Source organism: Tympanuchus pallidicinctus, unplaced genomic scaffold (genome assembly GCF_026119805.1).
Source record: "Tympanuchus pallidicinctus isolate F22 unplaced genomic scaffold, pur_lepc_1.0 scaffold19, whole genome shotgun sequence".
NCBI classification, from domain to species: domain Eukaryota; kingdom Metazoa; phylum Chordata; class Aves; order Galliformes; family Phasianidae; genus Tympanuchus; species Tympanuchus pallidicinctus.
Window position 1 is genome coordinate 5,802,042 of NW_026294710.1, and position 20,684 is coordinate 5,822,725.

General features: G+C 36.9%; 1 protein-coding gene across 7 annotated transcripts in view; it reads right to left on the reverse strand.

Moving 5' to 3' along the window:
* MAGI2 (membrane associated guanylate kinase, WW and PDZ domain containing 2) overlaps window positions 1-20,684 on the reverse strand; it is a 699,053-nt gene that overhangs the window by 65,557 nt on the left and 612,812 nt on the right. For 5 of the 7 annotated variants that reach the window (XM_052680841.1, XM_052680839.1, XM_052680842.1 and 2 more), the window contains 2 exons: window positions 19,287-19,476; window positions 3,312-3,403 (listed from right to left, as the gene is read on the reverse strand). In XM_052680841.1, coding sequence (XP_052536801.1) covers window positions 3,312-3,403; window positions 19,287-19,476 — 282 coding nt within the window. Of the gene's footprint in view, window positions 1-3,311; window positions 3,404-8,614; window positions 8,657-19,286; window positions 19,477-20,684 lie in introns of all 7 variants that reach the window. The other 2 variants (XM_052680845.1, XM_052680840.1) reach the window with 2 other exon arrangements.

Sequence of the window (20,684 nt, forward strand, 5' to 3'; positions counted from 1 at the left end):
AAGTCTTTCTTTTGGAAAGCATCTTTATGCTTACAAATATTTAAAGTGGACTATTTCAGCAGCATTTTCTCCTTCTGAGGGTGAGCAGCTAGTGTAACTAGAAGCAAACTGTTACAGGTTCTCTATAGTGTCAGTGCTATTGTTTTGAAAAAATTCATGTGGACTCTGCTTCTTTGAGAAACGTAGTGTCTTATGCTGAAAAATCCACACTCTTTTTGAGGAACCAAACCACAAAGACAAAAGGCAAGGAAAGTTTCTTTTTGTTCTGTGTTACCTGACTGCACAGCGGGAGAGCTGAAACAAGCATTTCAAAGAGTCTCAGTTCTTGTTTTATAGGAAATGCAAGATTTGGAGCACAGGCAGAAGCTGCTGCTCCTTTTCTGAAGGAGAAAGGAATAGGAGGCTGTGGGTGGGCTGTCTGTGGGGGAGCAGGGAAGTAGTGGAGGTGAGAAAATAGAGTTAAGAGTTCTTATATTTGGAGTACAAACAAGATGGAAACTTTTTTTTTTTTAAGTGGAGCACGTCTGTCTTCTTCACTAGGGATGAATGTGGGCAGCGAAATGGGTGGACGGGCACAAAGGGAGTGAGAGCCAAGATGTTTGGCACTACACCCCCTAACTCTAAGCTTCCTTTCTGCCTTATAGGCTCCTCAGCCTCAGGCTAGATTCTCCTCATTCCTGGGAGCTTTGAGAAATGGTTTGTGGGGAGGCATAAATCCTGTTAGAATGACACATCTGGGGGTAAATGCTTTTGTGTTTGTAAACCCTGAAATAGAGGCAGCTGCTAAGAGGCTAAGTGCAGGCTGAGAGCAATTGTTAGTTGGACAGAGAAGCATCTTTGGAGGTGGTACACAGAAGGCAGCATTTCACTCCTGCTCTTTAAAAATAGCAAGTGCTTATCTCTGCACATGCTATCCAGCTATGAGCACTTGTTTGACTTCACACAATAAAGCCAGGACAGTCCTTTGCTGAAAAGAAATTTGAAAGAGCTGCTTCCTCTGTGACAGTTCACTGCATAATGCCTATGGCTGGGGGGCAAAGGACTCCTTTCAGAATTCCCACTCTGCTGGGTTTTTGAGCTGAGACATAAATTCATGTCTCTCACAACTCATGCAAGTATTCCTAACTGTTAGAGTACTAGATATTCTAAGTCAGTGCTCACTCCCTCCTTTAGGTGGAAATCATTTCATTTTATATAAACGATCATCTTCTGGATGAGGCATTTCAGCTGCACTTTTCCCCTTGAGAAAGTCATAAACCTCCAAACTGCAGAACCAAACACACTCTCAGTGACTACTTAATTATCCATTTGTAATGAAAATTGAATTGAAAGAGAAATCAAGAGAGACTTCCAAAGAATGCCTGAGCACCTCTATAGCCAGGGGCTCTTTCCCAAGAGGTGGGAATTGCCATCAGATGCTACTGTCCTAAGCAGGTAGAGATTTCAAAATCTTCCACAGGTGCCAATTTTCTGCAGGATAAAACAGACCGTTTCCTCTACTTCCCAAGAGACTTCCTTTTTGGCCGCATTCAGTGGGCAAGCTTAAAGAATGCACACTGACTGGGCCATACAGAGAGGACAGGGAAGATGCTTAGCAGAATGTGAGGACGGTGGCTCCGTGGCCTTGTTTTTGATGCACTGGGACAAAACGCATAGCAGAGCAATGCCAGAGTGACTTCAGGCATACTTAAAAATGCTGGCAATGAAAGTGTCATTTTGATACTGAAGTCCTTCTGTATAAACACACCTTGGTTAGCTTTGAAAATCTGCTCCAATCTCAAATAGACTCTTTGTGTTTCAATCTGCACTTTGTGAAGTATCTTCTTCAGAATACAGTGCATTTGTTTCGTTTCACAGGAGACATCAATACACTACCATATTTGATACTTTGATATTTTTGATAGATGTGAACATCTCCATCACAATGGAGGATTTCATGTGTTTCTTAGGACCATGTATTTGTTAGTGTTAACGCCTGAATGACAATGGTATTTCTCTGTAAGAATCCAAATGCAGAATATATAAACCTATCAATCAGTTATACATTTTCTTGGAAATGGTTCACAGTGGTAACACAGAACTCAGACTGCACATAAGGTTGTGATAATAAAATGTCATCAATATAGATCCAGGATTAGTCCTCACTAACAAACTACTTACATCATTATTATATTATACCATCAAAGTTATTCTGAGGAAGTGCCAATTCTACCTTTCCTCCTCAAATCATTTTATTTACATACACATCTCAGTGTTTTACCAAAATACATACTCATTTCTTTTTAAAATTGTATATATTTTATAGCTGTTTTCACCTGTGATAAATCTAAGTGGGCTTTGTCTGGTGTTTTAGTTGATGGAGTATTTACTTCCAAACAGTATAAAGCTAACGTTGTCATGCTAGATGCTTCACATGATCATATTATCTAACCTGGAACACGGACTACAGCTCCCAAGTGGGACCTTTTGTGTCTCTGGAAATAAATGGCATTATAAATAGGATATTTTAAGCTTATGTATATATATATATACTGCCTGCATTGTACATAGTTAGGCATAGTCTTGCATAATTTGTCTTTTAAACTGTTCTTCCTAAAGTTAAAACAGTCTTGAAAAGTCAGGATGGAAAGTAAAGTGTTGAGTGATGCATTGTGTCAAACCTGGTTCTAGCTTAATTTACTGAGACATCTTTCAGATGCTGACAACCTGAAAGCCCTGTCTTTATCTAGATGAACAAAAAAACATTATGCTTTAGCTGTAACACCGTGCTCAAGGAGTCACAAAATCACAGAACGGCCTGGGTTGAAAAGGATCATAATGATCATCTAGTTTCAACCCCCCTGCTATGTGCAGGGTTATCAACCACCAGAACAGGATGCTCAGAGTCACATCCAGCCTGGCCTTGAATGCCTCCAGGGATGGGGCATCCGCAACCTCCTTGGGCAACCTGTTCCTGTGCGTCATCACCCACTGTGTGAAAAACTTCCTCCTAATATCTTATCTAAACCTCCCTTGTCTCAGTTTAAAACCATTCCCCCTTGTCCTACCTCTATCAACCCATGTAAACACTCATACTCCCTCCTGTTTATATGCTCCCTTCAAGTACTAGATGGCCAAAATGAGGTCTCCTTGGAGCCTTCTCTTCTTCAAGCTAAAAAAGCCCAGTTCTCTCAACCTTTCTTCACAGGAGAGGTGCTCCAGCCCTCTGATCATCTGGGTTCAGTTTGTATTATTACTATGCTTTTTTTTTTTCCTGACTTCTACACAGAATTTAGACACAAAACAAGGAAAGTCAGGAAGAAATAACTCACAGGCTGTCCAGGCTCATCTCCTCCAAGGATCCTGAAGCCAAAACCAGACTCCATTCTCCGAAGGTGAACATCCAACTCCTTGTAATCAGGACCTGGTTTAAAGGGAAATGCCACTGAGCAAATCATTTTTATTTATTTATTTATTTATTTTCCCAGAGAATTTTCACCACCTTCCCTCCCCTTTGGTGTTCACTGCACATGACCAATGGCAGCCTGGTTAGAGCTGGTGGAAACAAATGGGACACAATGCACTGTACACAGACAAGGAAGAGACACTTGAAAACATAGGTGCCCTACAGAATGATTATGTTCAATAAAATACACTAAACCCAAGCTACAACACATTCACAGGTGAACAGTACTGAAAAAGTCTTTCCAAAATAGTGGTTATAAAGATGCCTTTCTCATAAGACTGCATAATATTTTTCTGTTCAGCCACCTCTGGCATTTAATCTGTATTTTCCTTGCAGTTTTTAAAACCTAAAGAAAATAAACTGAAATGGGAGATAAAGATACATAGAAAAATTATCAGTCCAACTTACAAAAGATGAATAATCATTACAGGCCATTTTAGTTCCACACACACAGAAACCAATATTTCTTTTAATATAATGTAGCTTTTAAGTACTCCACTTTCAGGAATTACCTCCAATAAAGGATTTTCATGAAAGCTATCACTGTGAGCCTCTAAGTCTTAAGGTTTAAACTGAAAACTAACATAATTTACTTGAATTCCATAATGCTACCCAATTAAGGTCTCAGCAGCTTTACAAATCATTAAAATTGCACTTCCATATGCCTGCATAACATGCCTGTAAACATATGTTCTGCACTGGAATGTGTCAGTTCAGGAATATAGAATTGTTTAAAAATCAGTTTCTTTTAAAAGTATCCTTAGCTTCATTTGAAAAAGCTAATTATTTTGGGTCTTGATGCCCTCAAAATACTAAGAGAAATTTTAAATAAAATTTCAATAGTATAAAATGGAACTGTAATGGATTGTGAAACTGTTTGTTTTGACTATCACTTTGTCTGAATAATCAGAAATACTTCGAGCTCATCAGCAAAAGCAAGACAAGAAATGAGCACGAATGGTCTTTTCTACAAATTATACTTCAGTCTATAAATTGTGACAGCTTTTGTTGCATGTCAGCTTGTTGCCAACCCCAAAAGACAACAAGGGTTGAGTAGGTTTATTTCAGCAAACTGTTCCTAATGTCTCCAGTCATGCCGTGTTTCCTCAGGAGGGGTGGAACTACAGATGGCTGAAATACTGTGCTTCAGCCACTCTCATTTACTCATTTCCACAGAGCATCAGTGGACATCTCACAAACTGCAGGGTTGGACAGATCCCAGATCCAGTTTGGAATTAAAACTGATTTAGTTTAGTCAGATCATGCAAAGGCAGACACAGAAATACATGCAATGTCTCTGTACTATGATCATGCCATAAAAATCCTCTCTACTAAGCAGCATGGTACATTGCTCCAGCAATGTATATTGGTAGGAATGAGACTGAATCAGTCTCAAATGCTTCAGCTGGTAAAATGCAAGTATTACTGCTCTAAGAAAACCAAACACGCTCTTCATATATTTAAGGAAAAACCTAAGCAGATCCTAGCAGCTTAATATTCTGACTTTCTTTCAACTTATTTGATGTTTCTCAACACTGAATAAGAGAACATATGAAGTGTGTATGTTAATTTAATGCAAAAGTTGTTCAAAAGTTGTGAGAGGTAAAGGAATTTCAAGATGAAAACAATACTCCATCCTTACCTGACTTGCTTATACAGCAAAGAACTTGGCTTATTATTAGGGAGATTACCTTGCAGATATACACAGTAGGGTCTAACAGTAGGTCTTAACAGTCAAAGGCACTGTTTCCAGCAGTTGGCTGCAAATTAAGCCTTACTTTTTTTTTGGTGCACACACGGGTGGATATGCAGAGTTGGGCAAGTATAAGAAAGTTCAGTTGTGAAAAATACATGCTCTGGCACACAGACGAATAATTCACTTGAACACATACATCTACAACACTGATCAAAATCAATGTCAGATCAGACTCTAAAATAAGAGGCATTAATTCTTTAAAATGAGTCTATTTTTCTATTTGTCTAGAATGGTCCACGTAAGACAGGTTGGCCATGAAAAGGTATGTGGGGATATTCTTCTTTTCTGAGTTCTAACACAGTTTTGGATTAACTAACTCTAGCCATACCCTTGCTCAGAAGAACCTTTTCACCAAAGAGGTGAAAGTGTATAGAACCCATTCTCTGCCAACTCCTCTCAGGAAAGTGAGTTGCCTTTAAAAGTAATGCACTTTTTTGTCCCACTGAGCAATAGAAACAGAGTGGAAAGAACTATCTAGCTCACCATCTAGTCCAGCTTCCTGCTATCACAATGTTTTTTGTAAGTGAACAGCACAGAAACCTTTTCAGTGGAGACATAAACAAAGAATGCACTGTGTATCTGAGCCTCTTCATGATCTCTGTCACTGGGTCACCTCTTCCAGCATTTTTACTGATTTTACACACTATGATTACACTTGTTCTTTGACTGAGATACTGTATTATCTTGTCTACTGACTGACTAATATACTTGAGAGCATTTCCTCCGTTGCTGTTCTGGTTGTTTCACCTTTCATGCTTGTATGACTGTTGTCATACATGACTCCGTTGGCTGCACTGATGCCTCTCCATTGGTCTGGCGACAACTACTCCACAGACACCTGAAATTACATGCCTGAATATGGATTTGACTTCCACCATTTGTTTTTGTGCTTAGTTCATTAATAAAAATTAAACAGAAGAGCTACCGCAAGGCTTTCCACTCATCTCTTCAGTTCAGAAACTATTCTTTTAGTATAATTGCTTATCCACTTTCTTGACATTCCTCTTTATATTGTGTTAAGAACTGTCTTCTCCAGGCTAACATGGAAGTGCCTCAGTTACAAGTGGCAATCAGTAAACTATCCAGCTGAAATCTAGATTGATTAAACGTGCCATTAGTTAGGTAGAAAAAATCAGTTGTCAGGTTAGTCTGTTGCAAGCAACCATTGTTTTTTTGCATTACGTCTCAGTCTACTACCGTCCTGGTAGTTAATTCTCTTTAATTGAAAATATGCTGTAAAGTCTTGCTGATTTTTTTTTCTCCATTTTTAAAAGCTACATAATTCATTCAATATGACATGTTCTTACTCCAGCAACCCATGCTTTGTAGATTTACTAAAAATCTCTACTACCATATGCTAGCTATTTCAATATTCCTAAATGTACAGTGGTCAAGTACTCCTAACTGTATAAGTGATTACATTTCCTCTGATATATCTTTAGAGCTTAGTTCTCTATGATTCTGGCATTTTTTGTCATCAAAAGAGATTGTTAGATAAGCTGAATTTTGCCTTTTCTTGCAGGAGCTGATTTTCAATAGATCACACTCACAAAGAAAATTACCTATACTTAAAGTCAAATGACACTTCTGGGCCTTGCAATAGACAGCAAATCGTTGGTTAATATGACTTTGTTATGGAAAACATGCCTTTTTTTTTTTTTTTTTTCTTCCTTTAGTAAGCTATATTGGAACCTCATGGTTTGTGCCAGATTGGAAGAAATGAACAGGTTTGCAGGCAGAGGAGTCAAGCCGAGTCTAAATTAGTCTTTTACACAGTTTACTTTTACTTCCACCCAATGTAATTCATCTGAATATCCTATGTCCTATCAGATTCACTGTAAAGAGATTTTTAGCTTGAAGTCAATATTTCTGAATTTATAATACAAGTATCTTGTGCAAGAATAATCCCTGCCCTCCTTTACTTTTCTGCATGTGTGCACTAGAAAAATAACTTTAGGTTTTCTTGTTAGTAAATTTACTGCCTTTTTATAATTATAGCCTCTTGCTTATTTCTTTTCCCTTGTGTAAAAGAATGCTCTTTAAAATAATCATTTGTCCTACAAGAGACAAAACCAATTCTCTCTGCTACATTATAAAACCAACTGACTCCCCATGAATTTAAGAGTGGTATAGGAAAAGCTGCTATCTAATGATTGCTGCACAATGAGGATGACAAAGAGCACTGAGAAATTGTGCTTTTTGGCTCCTGACAGAGAATTTGCTTCAAATGTAAAGGCACCAGAACAGATTACTACTGAACAATAGTGAGATCTTGTAGGTGCAGATGTGATTATCAACTCCCAGGTACATTTTCTATACTGTATTCACTTGAATTCCAACGTTCATTACACATTGATAAGTGTACTTGCAATTGTTTCTAAAATGCGTGTTGAGAAAATATATTTTTGGCAATGATTAATTCATTTTCTGTATGAGTCAAGTTGCACAAATGCCAAATGATTTTTACAGTGATAAAGCCAGTATTTGAAGCTATGCTGTAAGTGTTGAGAAGAATTTTTTGTTTTAATTAAAACTCATCTACACTGCAGTTAAAGCAAAGATGAAGAGCTTGGCTGTAGTAATTCTACAGTCTTCCTGGATGTTTCCTCTTCATATTTATAGAGAGGAAAAGCTAGTAAATATACATACCATCATAAAAATAATAATAACAATTATTTTTTTTTAAAGCATTCAAACCTATTCAACCTATAAACTCTACTGGGATATGCAAAATCAACCCCAAATCATATTTAATTTAGGAGCCCTATGCAAGCTGCATGGGGCTAGAATAGACTTCAGAGGGATTGTCAAAACAGCCTTCTTTGTACGAGATGTCGTGTTTTAACTGTTCATTTAAGATTACATCAGGAAATGAAACACTGCTGTTTTTCAATCACATCCATTGCCACTGTACAAGACCAACGTTGATTCAAACACCAGAGAAAGCTTTTTTTGAAATATTTTGCTTTTACGTTTTTATAGAATAAGATATAAGTAGGTAGCAAGGAATGTTTGGTCTGCATAATAAATCAGTTCTGTCCTTTAGCAAATGATAGATTTAATTTCATTTTTTGCACAAAGTAATGCTTAAGATAAATTTTGGACATGAGCTATGGAGAATTATTAAGTTAAAGGGTGAACACTACCATGCAAAAGCAGATGTAAAACACTAAAACACACACAAAGACTTGCTGAGGAAAAATAAATCCTTCTTGCTCAATATACAGACCTACTGTATAAAAAGATTAAGACTTAGCATTCTATTACACTGCAAAACTCATACAAAGATGAAATGGTGACTGGCCAGCCATGACTGGCCACAATCTAGAGAAATGATTAAAAAACAAGAATTACTCAAACATAAAATGAAGGACAATTAGTTTACAGGACAATGAAGACTGAATAATACTTGCCAGAGGAATCCACTCGAAAACCAGTCCTGGGCAGCACTTGTTCTGAATAGGAAAATGGGGAATCAAAGATGAAATAAATTTCTCAATTTATTTAAAGATGCAGCATCACTTTTTCTGCTGTATTTTGAATTACCAAAGGGCAATTTCCAATTTTTATTGCACATCTTTTTCCTCTTCCCTTCCTTCCTGATTTTATAGAGTAGTATATGTTCCTGCTACATGTAGAACTCTGTCCATTTCTAAGTAAAGTGAAATAGATGGCATGATGGTAGCATTCTTTCAACAGAAGATTGTTTATGATGAAGACAAAACTGTTAATGTATTTATAATTATGGAATTTAGTGACAATATTTGTGCTTATTCAAGCACAGCAATAAAATGAAAGATTTAATGGCTGTGTTTAAATGACTTGATCATTGCTTCTATCCAACTCAACTGCAAACTGTCTTTTATCACCATGAAGAACAAGATTTTGCCAGGGGCCAATAAAAACGGTTGTATGTAAAGGCAAATACAGGTGAATTCACTTTTCATGCAGGTAGTTTCAAGGTAGCTGCATTTTGCGTACAGGGCACTAATCATTAGTTTGTTTTCACATACAGCTACCTTGCTGGCATGAGAGGAGTCAGGAACAAATGCATAGCTAAATTCACTGTCACATTTCTTTTGATGATTTTGACATGCTGTAACAGACTATGTGTTATGATCCCTGAAGTATCCAGAATGGAATGCAAAACATCCTTGACCAGAAGTTATTTGCATTGGCCTACTGAGAGTAAACAAGTAAATAAAGCCCTAGCATGTTCATATGACTCTAAACTAAAATATCATTACCAGTCACATTGCCCCCAAAATAAAGATAGATGCTACCAAATGCCTTATTTCTTTATTTTTTGGTAAATGTATTTACATGATTGACATGATCTGCTCTTGGTTTCTGTTTCAGAAGACTGATATCCTGCTTACCTAAGATCTAGAGAATCCAGTGGACAGAAACATGCCTTTGATTATTGTGCTCCAGTTATATTTGTGTTCGCCTGTTGTGTCATAAGTTGTGTCATGGGGACCATAGTGTTTTAGTTTCTAGGTGGTTGAATGTCTTTACTTCAGAGTAAAAGTAGTTTCTTCACATGCTTTAGATTTTATAAACTGATTAGATTTATCTCAAATGAGGAGTGCTATCTAAATGTAAATTATTCCACCAGTACAACTCTTGAAAACCAGCACCTTGGACACAAATGCTGCTCCACTGCAAACTTGGACAAATGATTCTTTTTACTCACATCTTTTCAATGATTTTAATGTACAGAAAGCAATTTCATCTTGATAGTCTCAATAAGCTGAGCATCCAACCCTTTTCTGTTGGTTACCCAGCTAGAATTACTCTTATGAGCTGCTCTAAGATTGGTTCATTCTGTTTTTGGTTCTGCTTCCAGGCATTCTAATATCCCATAGACTTGGCCTCAAGAAGCAAAGTGAAAGAAGAAAAAATGTGCTCAAATTGTGACAAACTGAGGAACAACTTGTTAAGATAGTAACTTTTTTTTTTGGTCAGTTAGCAGTATCATTTGGTAAACTTCTCACTGTTCTCAAGCAAAAGTGCCTGTCAATAAGCTAGTTTCCTTCAGAAATGCTGTCATTAAGTCTTACCCGGCTTTTGATCCAACATGGGTATCTTTTCTCTGAAGAATCTCATATAGAATCTCTTGGTGTTATTTGTCATTACCACTCATAATCTACCATTCAACATCTAGCATTTGCTATTGTTGCAATTTAGAAATTCACACATATGAAACTTGTTATTTTGCTATGCTGAGCTGTTGAATCAAGCCTAAAAGTTCTTAAACATATGACTGCCAGAAAGATAAATCAAAGTGCAGACCTTCATTTTTTGTAAACACAGCAAAGCTGCATTCCAATTAGGAGGAATCTGCTACCAGCAGTAGGGTCTAGGATCTTTGTAATTCTTTCTGGCACTTCGAAAAATAGGACATCATCTTTAAATGTCTGGGCTCATGTGACAGGCAAGCCGTTAGGAACTTGTAAAAAAAGTCAAAAGAGGGATGAAATCCGAAGAACATTTAACATAAAATAAGAAGTTTTATTGGCAACATCTGCCCATGTCAAATGCAGGTTACAGGTAGTTCTTTCCAAAACTCACATAATTCCAGGCTCAAAGACCCTGGATTTCAAGACAAGCAGAAGGACCACTGGTTCCCAGCCAGGCAGAATGCATACCATTTCTACACATCCTGATGTCTTCTATCTGCTAAGAACAAACCGAACTGGTAATTTTACGAAATGCTGACAGATTCTAGCAAGATCTTTTTTATAAAAACCTGTGAATTACTTTTTATAGGCAACTAACCTTTATGTATGGCAGTTTAAAACCTTCCATTTACTTCCTGTTCCATCAGTAAGTGCATTTTGACATTTTCTAATATTTGACTACATAAAATGTTCTGTCTCCACCTTTCAGGAAATGTGGCAGCACAAGGCATGTTTGGAGAGGGCAGCACAAAGAGACCAGCTGCCCACCACCACAACTATGAACAGATCTTTTAAATGCATGCAGACAGCACTGCAAATATAGAATGATTACGATTTGTGCAAGTCTTAATGAGGGAGATGAGAGAAGGGAGATGAGGGAGGCTGGGTAGAGGATTCACCAGTATGAGAAGAGCCTCTCCAGTGTCCTCCCTGTCCACATCCTACATCTTTTACTTCTGCAAAATTAAAGCATAATGAGAAGACTGAGTTCTTTTTTCATAATGTCTCAAGGCATCTATATTAACTGATTTTTTCCTCTCTTTTGCCTTTTTGCGTTTCTTGTAGATGACATCTCAATAGATTAAAAAACCACAATCTCTTTTTTTTTAAAATCTCAATGGTTTAAAAAAACACAATCATAGACTATTACCCATTTACTCAGCATCTGTGCAGACTGAAGCAGACATCAAAACATTTCTGAAATGAATCTGCCTATCTCCAAGTGATCCAGTTCTGGTAATTTCAGGGGAAAGCTTTGGATAATAGGAACCTCCAGTAGCATCCTACACACAGAGTCTGTCTTTCCCATGCAAATATGTCTTTTCCTTTCCTCTGTCCTTCACAGCAGCAGATGAACATGCATGTGATGGCTGCAGAGCCCTGTCTGCTGTTGCATAGAAAGGGCGCAGCTAGAAGGGCAAAAGAGGAGGTGTTTTTGTTGGGACAGACTGTTTCAGCAGCAGCAGCTCCAAGTGCTGTTTCGCTGCTGATACTTTGCATGCTGGAGTAGATGGCAGTGCAAAAGGAAGTTCTGAATTGTGAGGCTGTTTTCTGCTTGTATGGCCATCCCCTGCTTTACTTCAACCCATCTGCTCCCTGTTGGATTCACCTGCTGTTCTTGAAAATTCCCACTTGCTGTGGCTCTACAGGTTCTCTAAGAAATCCCTAGAAGTACTTACAAAATATCCTTGCATCTAAATGCTTTTGTAATCTTTATCAAATGTAGCATGCTGCAGTTTTATCCCACTACTTCTTAGCTGGGTAGACAAGGAGAACTTCTAACTGCTCTTTTCTTCTGTAGTCACTTTTATACTTGAAGATTTCTTCTAAACATTCCCTTTTCATCAGCTAATCCAGTTCTCTCAATAAACTGCATAAAATGAAATGGAGATTCAGACTTGCAAGCTCAAACAGTGGCTAAAATTCCAGTCACCTGTGAGATTACTTCACTATCACTTCTAGGAAAGGAGTGAATTCACAATAAATAGAAAGAAAGTTTGCTTGATTTGTTTAATTCTGATTTCTTTTCCTTACAGAAAGTGGTTAAGAGCTGCTTCCGTTCTCTCTAGAGTTGATCACCTCACCTGAACCAAATGTCTTACATTCCTGTTATACATCTGTCTATAGGAGGAGATAACAAAGTTTCTAATTTGGTAAGGTCTTGTTTCTAGAGGTAGGGAGATTTGTAGTATCCTTTATTAGGCCAGCTGTTATACTGGAAATAAAAGACAAGGTATTGGCGGTAGAATTGCCTCTATTAGAAGTCATTTCTAAGCTTCCTAGATCTTATTTCTAAACATCATAATATAAAGTGAAATTTCTAGGAATTTCTAGACACTCAGAAGCAAGGAGAAATACTATCTTACTCATAGCTAACTCCAAGTCAAGCACAGTTATATAAAGAATTCTTACTTTTTTCTGGACAAGCACAGGACCCACTGGTTGGGAAAGATTTGTGGTACACCAAGATTTTGTCCAGATCAAATGAAGGGTAAGTTTGTTATTAGAAGATGGGATAGTAAAAAGCTTGCAGGTCTGGATTATTGCTTAATTTAAGCTAAATGTACAGAATCTCAATTCATTTTAAGTATTCATAATTTTGAAACTGAAATCATAAGTATTTATGAAAATGAAATAAACTATAAACCAGACACATTCCTGAAATGAAAGTGATGTTTCATCTTCTCAGTTCTACCCATGCTTTAGGTAAATGAGAGTTTTACAAATGAACAGGATGAATATGATCACATAATGCTGCCCTTTCCAAATGTGGGCAAGGAGCAGACTGAAGCTGCACACAGGTGATGCTGTTCCCATTGGTCTCATGCCCTGCTCTGCAGAAGATGGTAATGTGCGACCAAGTTCCAACACTTGCAAGTCAGTAAGTACTTAAACTAGTACTTTGACTTCTAATGTGCACCCTATTACTTTACAGATGAAAATCTATTTGTACACCTCTTAATAAACTGTAAATTGTTTGAGAGAAAGGAATACTGCATCTTTAATACTGCAATCAATTGTAAAAATGACACTTCAGATTAGTGTAGATCATTTGGGATCTACTTTACAATCCAGCAATCAAAGGCACTTTACATCCACAGTACTGTGGTGATGGTATTCTTATAATTCCATTTGAAAATGCTTTTGGTTTCACTGTCAGTTCTTATAACCAACAAATCCATTTTGCCATGGTGAGTAACTCCTTCTGCAGAGATGAACAACATGAAATTATTTGAAGCTGGTCTGCTAAATTTCCTTTCCTTTCATTAATAGTAAATTATTACAAAAAAACAAAAACAAAAACAAAAAAAAACCAAAAAAAAAAAACTGCATTCATTTAGTAGTATGAAGTCTTAATCTTTTTCTAGCTCTTAATCTCTTGCTTGGGGTTGAAACAGATGTAAGGAAAACAACTCGTCCTGTCTGGAAATTACTCAGAGAAATTATCTTTCTACAACCCAGTTGTTCATACTCTAGGTCAAGAACCAGTTTGATGCTACTACACAATAATCAGTAAATTAGTCTATTATTTACTAAGTGAAGGCAGGCATATGTCACTGAGGCAGGAACTGCTGAGCAGAGAGGCTGAATGATTTGGCAAACTGAGCACAAGGAAAATTTCAAACTAGAACCCTTCACCCATACATTCATATTTCTATAACACATCAGATTACTATGTATTAAACACTACCACAGCACAATGAATTACACTGATTAGTTTCCTGCACTAAAGGTAAGCAAAAATGGAAACAAATAAGAGGATTTTTTGGGGTGGGGGAGAAGGGGGCTGGTGAGGGGCAGAAATACTGTCTGAAAAAATGGTCCTAAGAGTGATGTGAAAAATTTCTTTCAAATTTTTAAGAGTGTTGGCCTTCAGCCAACAAGCACCAAGAAGAAAATTCTGGTTTGATGTAGGCTGTGCCATAGACCCTCTCAGGTGATAATGCATTCCGTTCTATAGACTCCATCTTTTTAAAATGTTCTATGAGTATCAGAGTTAGAAAACTCTGGTGGCCTTAGTACTTTCCTGCAAAAATGGTATTTTCAAGGTTACACATTATTGATTTGTATAACATTGTGTGAAAAATCTTTCCTATTGCGGACACCTGAAATTGTATTTGTTTTGAATTTCTAAAATTATATTTCAGAGGAAAGGCAGACTGGGAATTTGTATTAAAATGCCTGATGTGACCCTTAGTAAAAGTCATTCATAAGTTTCTATAAGAAAACACTCTTATTTTATAAAGGCTAATAACAAATTATGCTAATACATTTAGTATCTATAGGCTTCACTGTTGTTGGTGGACTTTGCTTTTTGGTTGCTTTCCAGTTTATCGGAAGAAAAAGGAATTACAGTACATAAGACAGATGGTAAATTTGAAAAGAACTTGGGAAATTCATGATTCCATGGTGAGGAGAGAAATTAACATGGGACAGAAGGGATCTTTGATCTTCTAAAGATGGAGCTGTAATTGTCCAGAATTCACTTTTAATGAGAGCTTATCACGTGCTCATCTTGTTCTTCCTACTGGCATTTCTGTGTCACATTGCCACTCCTGTACTACAACACTGACTGAAAGAGAAATGTAACCTAATTACTATGAAGAAATGTTTCATTTTGCTGTTTTCTTTAGAGAAACATGAAGCCAAATTTATATTACACATTTTATAATGGGAGATTATAGCATTATGATTCCCAGCAGCTTTGTGTCACCTATCTGAGTGATGTCTGCCTATGTAGGCTTCTGGCCAAAGTCAGTTTGACTGCGTATTTAAAAAAACATCATTCCATATAAGTAATAAAATAAGGAAAATCTTTGAAGGCAAAAATGTTAAATTCAGGAGAGTAAGTTCTGCAGCGCTCATTATAGCTCTAACAAGTGGTTCACATGGACTCACAGTTTGTTTTATTAACATGAAATTCCTGATCTGATGTGTCATGTTTGATTTTCCTCCTGATAATGAGGTATGATTATCCTCAGAGTCACAGGGCTGTCACACTGCAAGAGTTTTCGTAAGGAGAAAGAAGTGATTTGTCTTTAAGACATCTAAATTGTGTATTTGGATGGAAAAAACGAAAAATAATCCAATTATTTGAGCAAAGATTCTCCTCCATTTCTAAGCCTGGTGGAAAATGCTGACAGCAGAGAGCTGCATAGGTTTTCATTAATGGGGAGAAGAAAAAAAAAAGAAGAGATGTAGCTGCAGAAAGGAGTGAGAAAGAAGTAAAAAAACAATTTCCATTCTTTTACTTTCAGACAGCTATTTTTGAAGATGTGACTTCATCAATCTTGGGAAACACTTTATGCTCCTTTTTGGCTATTTTGAGCTGTTGAACAGAGCTGATGGCAGGTGACAGCAGAGGAAGGTGGCAGCTGATGGGTAAGAGCTGACAGGCAACAGCTAACAGGTGACAAAAAATTTTCCAAGGAGCTACAACTTACAAAATACTGTTGCACTCCAGTTTTCTAATTATGCATCATTTGATTTATCTCAGATCCATATTGCCAGAACAGCCTCTACAAAATCATTTCAGGTTTTGTAGAGGTCCTTTGTAACTCATGTGTGATCATTAAAAATTGAAACGTCCCTACTGCACAGGGTCATGCAGACCCTTCATATACCTGGGGTGGAGAAACACTTCTGTAGAATGAAAATGATTTTGTTTTGTGGTGACTTCATGCTTGGAGACTCTCTCCTGCTATCAGTAGGTAAGGGTGAGCATATCTAGCGGACAGCTGTTGCTCAGCTTTGAGTCACATCACTTGTGCTCACACCACCACACTGTGATGCACAATGCACCCATATCCTTGATGGGGAAGCAGGAGGCTTTGATGTGGTCCTGGTGAGTGCTGATTGCAGTGAGATCCTCTGATAAGCTGATCCATAGAGATTCAGAGCTATAGCAGTATGAAAGGGAACTGTTTAATAACAGCCCCCCAGTGAAGGGAACCAAAATCCAGCACCACTTTTTCTGAATTTTCTAGGTCATGATTGTTCACTTTCTTGTGCTATTTTTAGGAGACAAATCTCTTTCTTTTCAGCTCTTGCCAAGAGATAAGGCAAGCTTTCTTTGAGATAAGGAGGACTTGAAAAAATACCGAAGGCTGAACTTTTCCTGTGCACTTAAAGACAACCAGCTTGACACAGCCACATGGCAGGAAACTACGTGTGTATTATCTTGGAACTTGGAATTATCTTGCCTCCCATATACTCAATTTGGATGACAACTTCTTGACTCAGTAATGGATTTCCTGCCTGTTTTTTTTTCTCTCACTTCAGGAAATGCAAGCACTATGTAAAAAAACAAATCAAAATAAGACAACAAACAAACAAAAAACAAAACCCAACAAAAGCAATGGCGTGACAAACTGAATTTGCGGATGTGCTGATGGCATTTATGAAACAAAAAAGTCAGGGACATGAAAGGTACTTGAAAGCAATTGCTTGTGACCAAGGGATATGAATGAATGCAGAAGAGACTGGTTGGGAATAGTGGAATCAAAGTATTGTGGAGAAGTTTTTAGCATGTCTGGCACAAGAGAAGAGGTTAAGGCTTTCAGGGTTAGCTGGAATATCAGGACACTTAGAAATCTGAGAGGAGCGGTTACTGCAGTCTTGCTTTCATCCCTCACTATCTTGTTGTGGGCCTAGGATTTTCATGATTTTAATTCTTATTTTGTCTAGGTTGCCAGTTTCCATTTCCCTCTTGGACAGAACTCAAATACAGTTATATCATCTGAAAACAGGTTTTAATATAATTCCAACCTATGAATTATCCATTCTTTCTCTGGCATAACATGTGCTCCTGTACAAAGTAGATTGTACCAATCAAAGACTGGAGTTCATGTTGGTCAAGGAAGCAAACAGAAAACTCACAGAAGGCACCCACGAATGACAATGAATCACTTCATTCTTTTATTGAATGGTGCAATATATCTTCTGGTGTAGTGTCATTGGCTCAGGTTGTAAGCTAATCTTTGTCCTTGACATCAGGTCTATATTCCCACAGTCCTATGAAGGGCAAACATTGACTGAACCTATTTACTTTCATTAATATTTACGGAAATTTTATAGGTAAGGAAATATTTATATCGAGGATCAATACCAAAGAAGGTGCAATATAAATATTTCATACATAAATATGACATATGCAATTTTTTCGTAATTGTCTTTCAAATATATTTCTTTTGGTATAGGAAATCTGTATTTTTCCACTCTTGATGGCTTTAACCGCACAGGAGAGCTGTGACCTTGTTGAATGGAAAGTTCAGATTTTTGCTTAAATGCTTCACATATAGAAACTATCCACATGTGAAGCAATTATTTACAAAGGGTTTTCCTTTCCTTAAAGCAATAAACAAAGACAAGAATGTTTTCAGTAGAGAGGATTAAAACCCTTGCTGACTATGAAATAATTCTCTTCTTTCATTTGTCTTTATAGTTCCAAATCTCAACACTGTGGAATGGCATTTCTGCTCTGGCAAATCTTTATAATCTTTATATTTATCTATAGTCTATATATATATCTATAAAAGACACTGAAACAGTTCATGATCAAAGATCAAGCAGTTTTTATAGTTTTTATAGTTTTTACGTAGTGGTTTTATAGTTTTTATAGGGGGTCTGCTGTAAGTCCACAGATCCATATTTAAGGTAAATAAAATAAATGGTATTGCTGAATAATGCCACTAATTTGTTTTAGCACTTAGATTTAAACTTTGGAACTTCATTATAAGCACTTATTGAAAGAATGGAAAAAAAAAAAAAGTAAAAAGGAAGAAAAATCTGGACTGTGAAAAGTGAATTTTAAGGTGACAATTTCTATTCAAGGAAGTTCCCCTTACATGGATGCTTACACGGTGGGGAAAGATGGTGACACTTGTCATAGTAGCAAACAATAGAGGAATGTGAGATGCAGTTTAGATACTAGAGTTAAAATTAATTTAGAGTTGGTGTAAAATGAACACTTATTTTCCTGCAGTGTTGAATACTGGAAATACCAAAGCCAAACAGGAGGTGCTGAATTTGTAACTAAAGAATTAAGGACAAGGTACTGAGAAACCTCAGTGAGATATCCTTGTGGAGGACAACAGTATATTTCCTTTTTTTCCTTTACCATTTTGCACCTCCCAGATCATGGATCATGATAGATCAGGGCTCATCTAAAATAAATAAGTTTATTTGCTGTAGAGCAATATTTCATGTGTAATTAATAGAGCAATTTGGGGTTATCAGATAAAGTAATTTATAAAACGAATTGAAAGGTGATGTGTGCAAGCAAAAACTGCAGTGAAGAAACTCCCAAGTTTGAAAAAATGTTCTTTATGGGAAGGAATACATGAGTTTAACCCCTTTTATTCTTGTTGTGGAAAATACATGGTATATTATTTAAAAACAAAATTAAATCAAGATAGGCATGTTGATAGCTCAGTACTGTTTTATAACTATGAATTTCTTTCTAAGTATCATAGACAATGTCATAACTTGTCACAGCCATTTTTATCAAATGAAAGAAAGTGGAAATTTCTTCTACAAATGTAGATCTGAAAGCAAATGTAACAACCATATGATAATTTCACATCCTCTTATTTATAAATCATAAAGAAAACTAGCACATCAAAATAGAGTGGCATCTATACTATTCACTAAGGACTTCCATCAAAACGAGGAGAACGGAAATATTAGGAAGCAAAACTGTGAAAGAAGCTTTAAAATCTAGGAAGATCTTGGAAAATATGCAAGTGCAGATTTTTTGAAATGCCCTATATTAATTGGGATTATAGTTTCTTACTTTAAATCACAAAAGTTAATTAAGGAGAATTGCGTCAGTGATGGCACATTCATAGGCAAAAAAATAAAATCTTAAATGGCCAGCAGGATGAACTGGATTTTCACTTACGCCTACTTTCATAAATAGCTCTTGATTTCTCATACAGCTCATATGGGTCAGGTTTCCGTGGATCAAAGGCCTCTGTTGAATCGGGAAATGAACTCCTGTGAAGAGTGGGTGGGTAGGGAATATTCTGTGGCAGAGCTGGAGCAGATAGGCTTGTCTGAGGGCTGCCTTGATTCTCCCATCGTTCCATCACCTGGAATAAAAACAGACAGAGAATAAAGCTGTTTTGCAAAAACTGCAAGTGCCACAAGACAGCGATTTCAGAAGAAGATAAGGCATTCTGTTAATTATCAAATCCCCTCACTGTCTTTTCAGAGGAAAGATGTGCATTGTACTGCTTTAAAATTACTTGGTTGAATTTGTCATTTGTCTCTCATGGGAAGGCGTGATCTTTCTCATAATATGATCCAATGTGGATCATGATCCTATGTGCACTACCCTGCAGCATGTGGAATGTCTCTTACAGAATGCCCTGAGTTACTGGAAAGCACTCTACTAAAGTCAAAATTTGTGTGACTGTGAAGACAAAAACTATCAGATTCAGTGGAATACATAACTGAGGAGAGTGCTTAACAAAGAAGTGCCCAGGCTGAATTGCAACTGAATGATCTTAATGTTATACCTTTTGAGAATGCATGAAGATACCTAACTCCAATGGGAGAAATAAATATATTAAATAAATATATATAAATATATATGCAACTGCAAATAAAATTTGCAGCTTCACGTGAAGAATATATAATCCCCATATGCAAAATTATTAGAGCAGACATTTGAGTAGCTAGTTGAATGATACAATACAGAACAAGGTGAGCATTACTCTGATGCAGATTTGCTCATTACTTGTGGTTTCTTTCTTCTAATAAAAATTACACTGTTGTCATCCAACCATGTTCCCAAGCACAGGATAAGTTTTTCTGTTCTTCCAGACCAGAATCCTGTGAAAAGTACACAGGAGTGTATTGTCTATTCATCAAAGCTACCTCAATTCAAGCTTTCTTGAAGACTGCCTTTATTGGTCTCTGAAGCACATCAGTCTAGAAGGGAGATAATATGCACTGTGCAAAGACAACTCAGGGGTACTGGGGATTTCTGTTTTTGAAGGAGCTGGCTAGTAATTAAATTCCATTAGCAAATATGTTTGAAAAGATTAAGTTAAACAAAACACAAATGTTTATCCCAGGCAATGAATATTTGACTTTGCCTGTTACCCTGCTGCAGCAAAGGCTAGCAGAGGCTCCAGAATAGTGTATTCTTTCATATGGTCCAACAATCAGTTAATTCCACAAAAAAATTACTCTCAGAAGCAAACTGAAATGTAATTAAGTATCATCAGCTTCTAATATTCATCAGCAGTGCTTTGTCAAAGATGACTGCAAGTCCACAGAAAGTCTGCTCTAT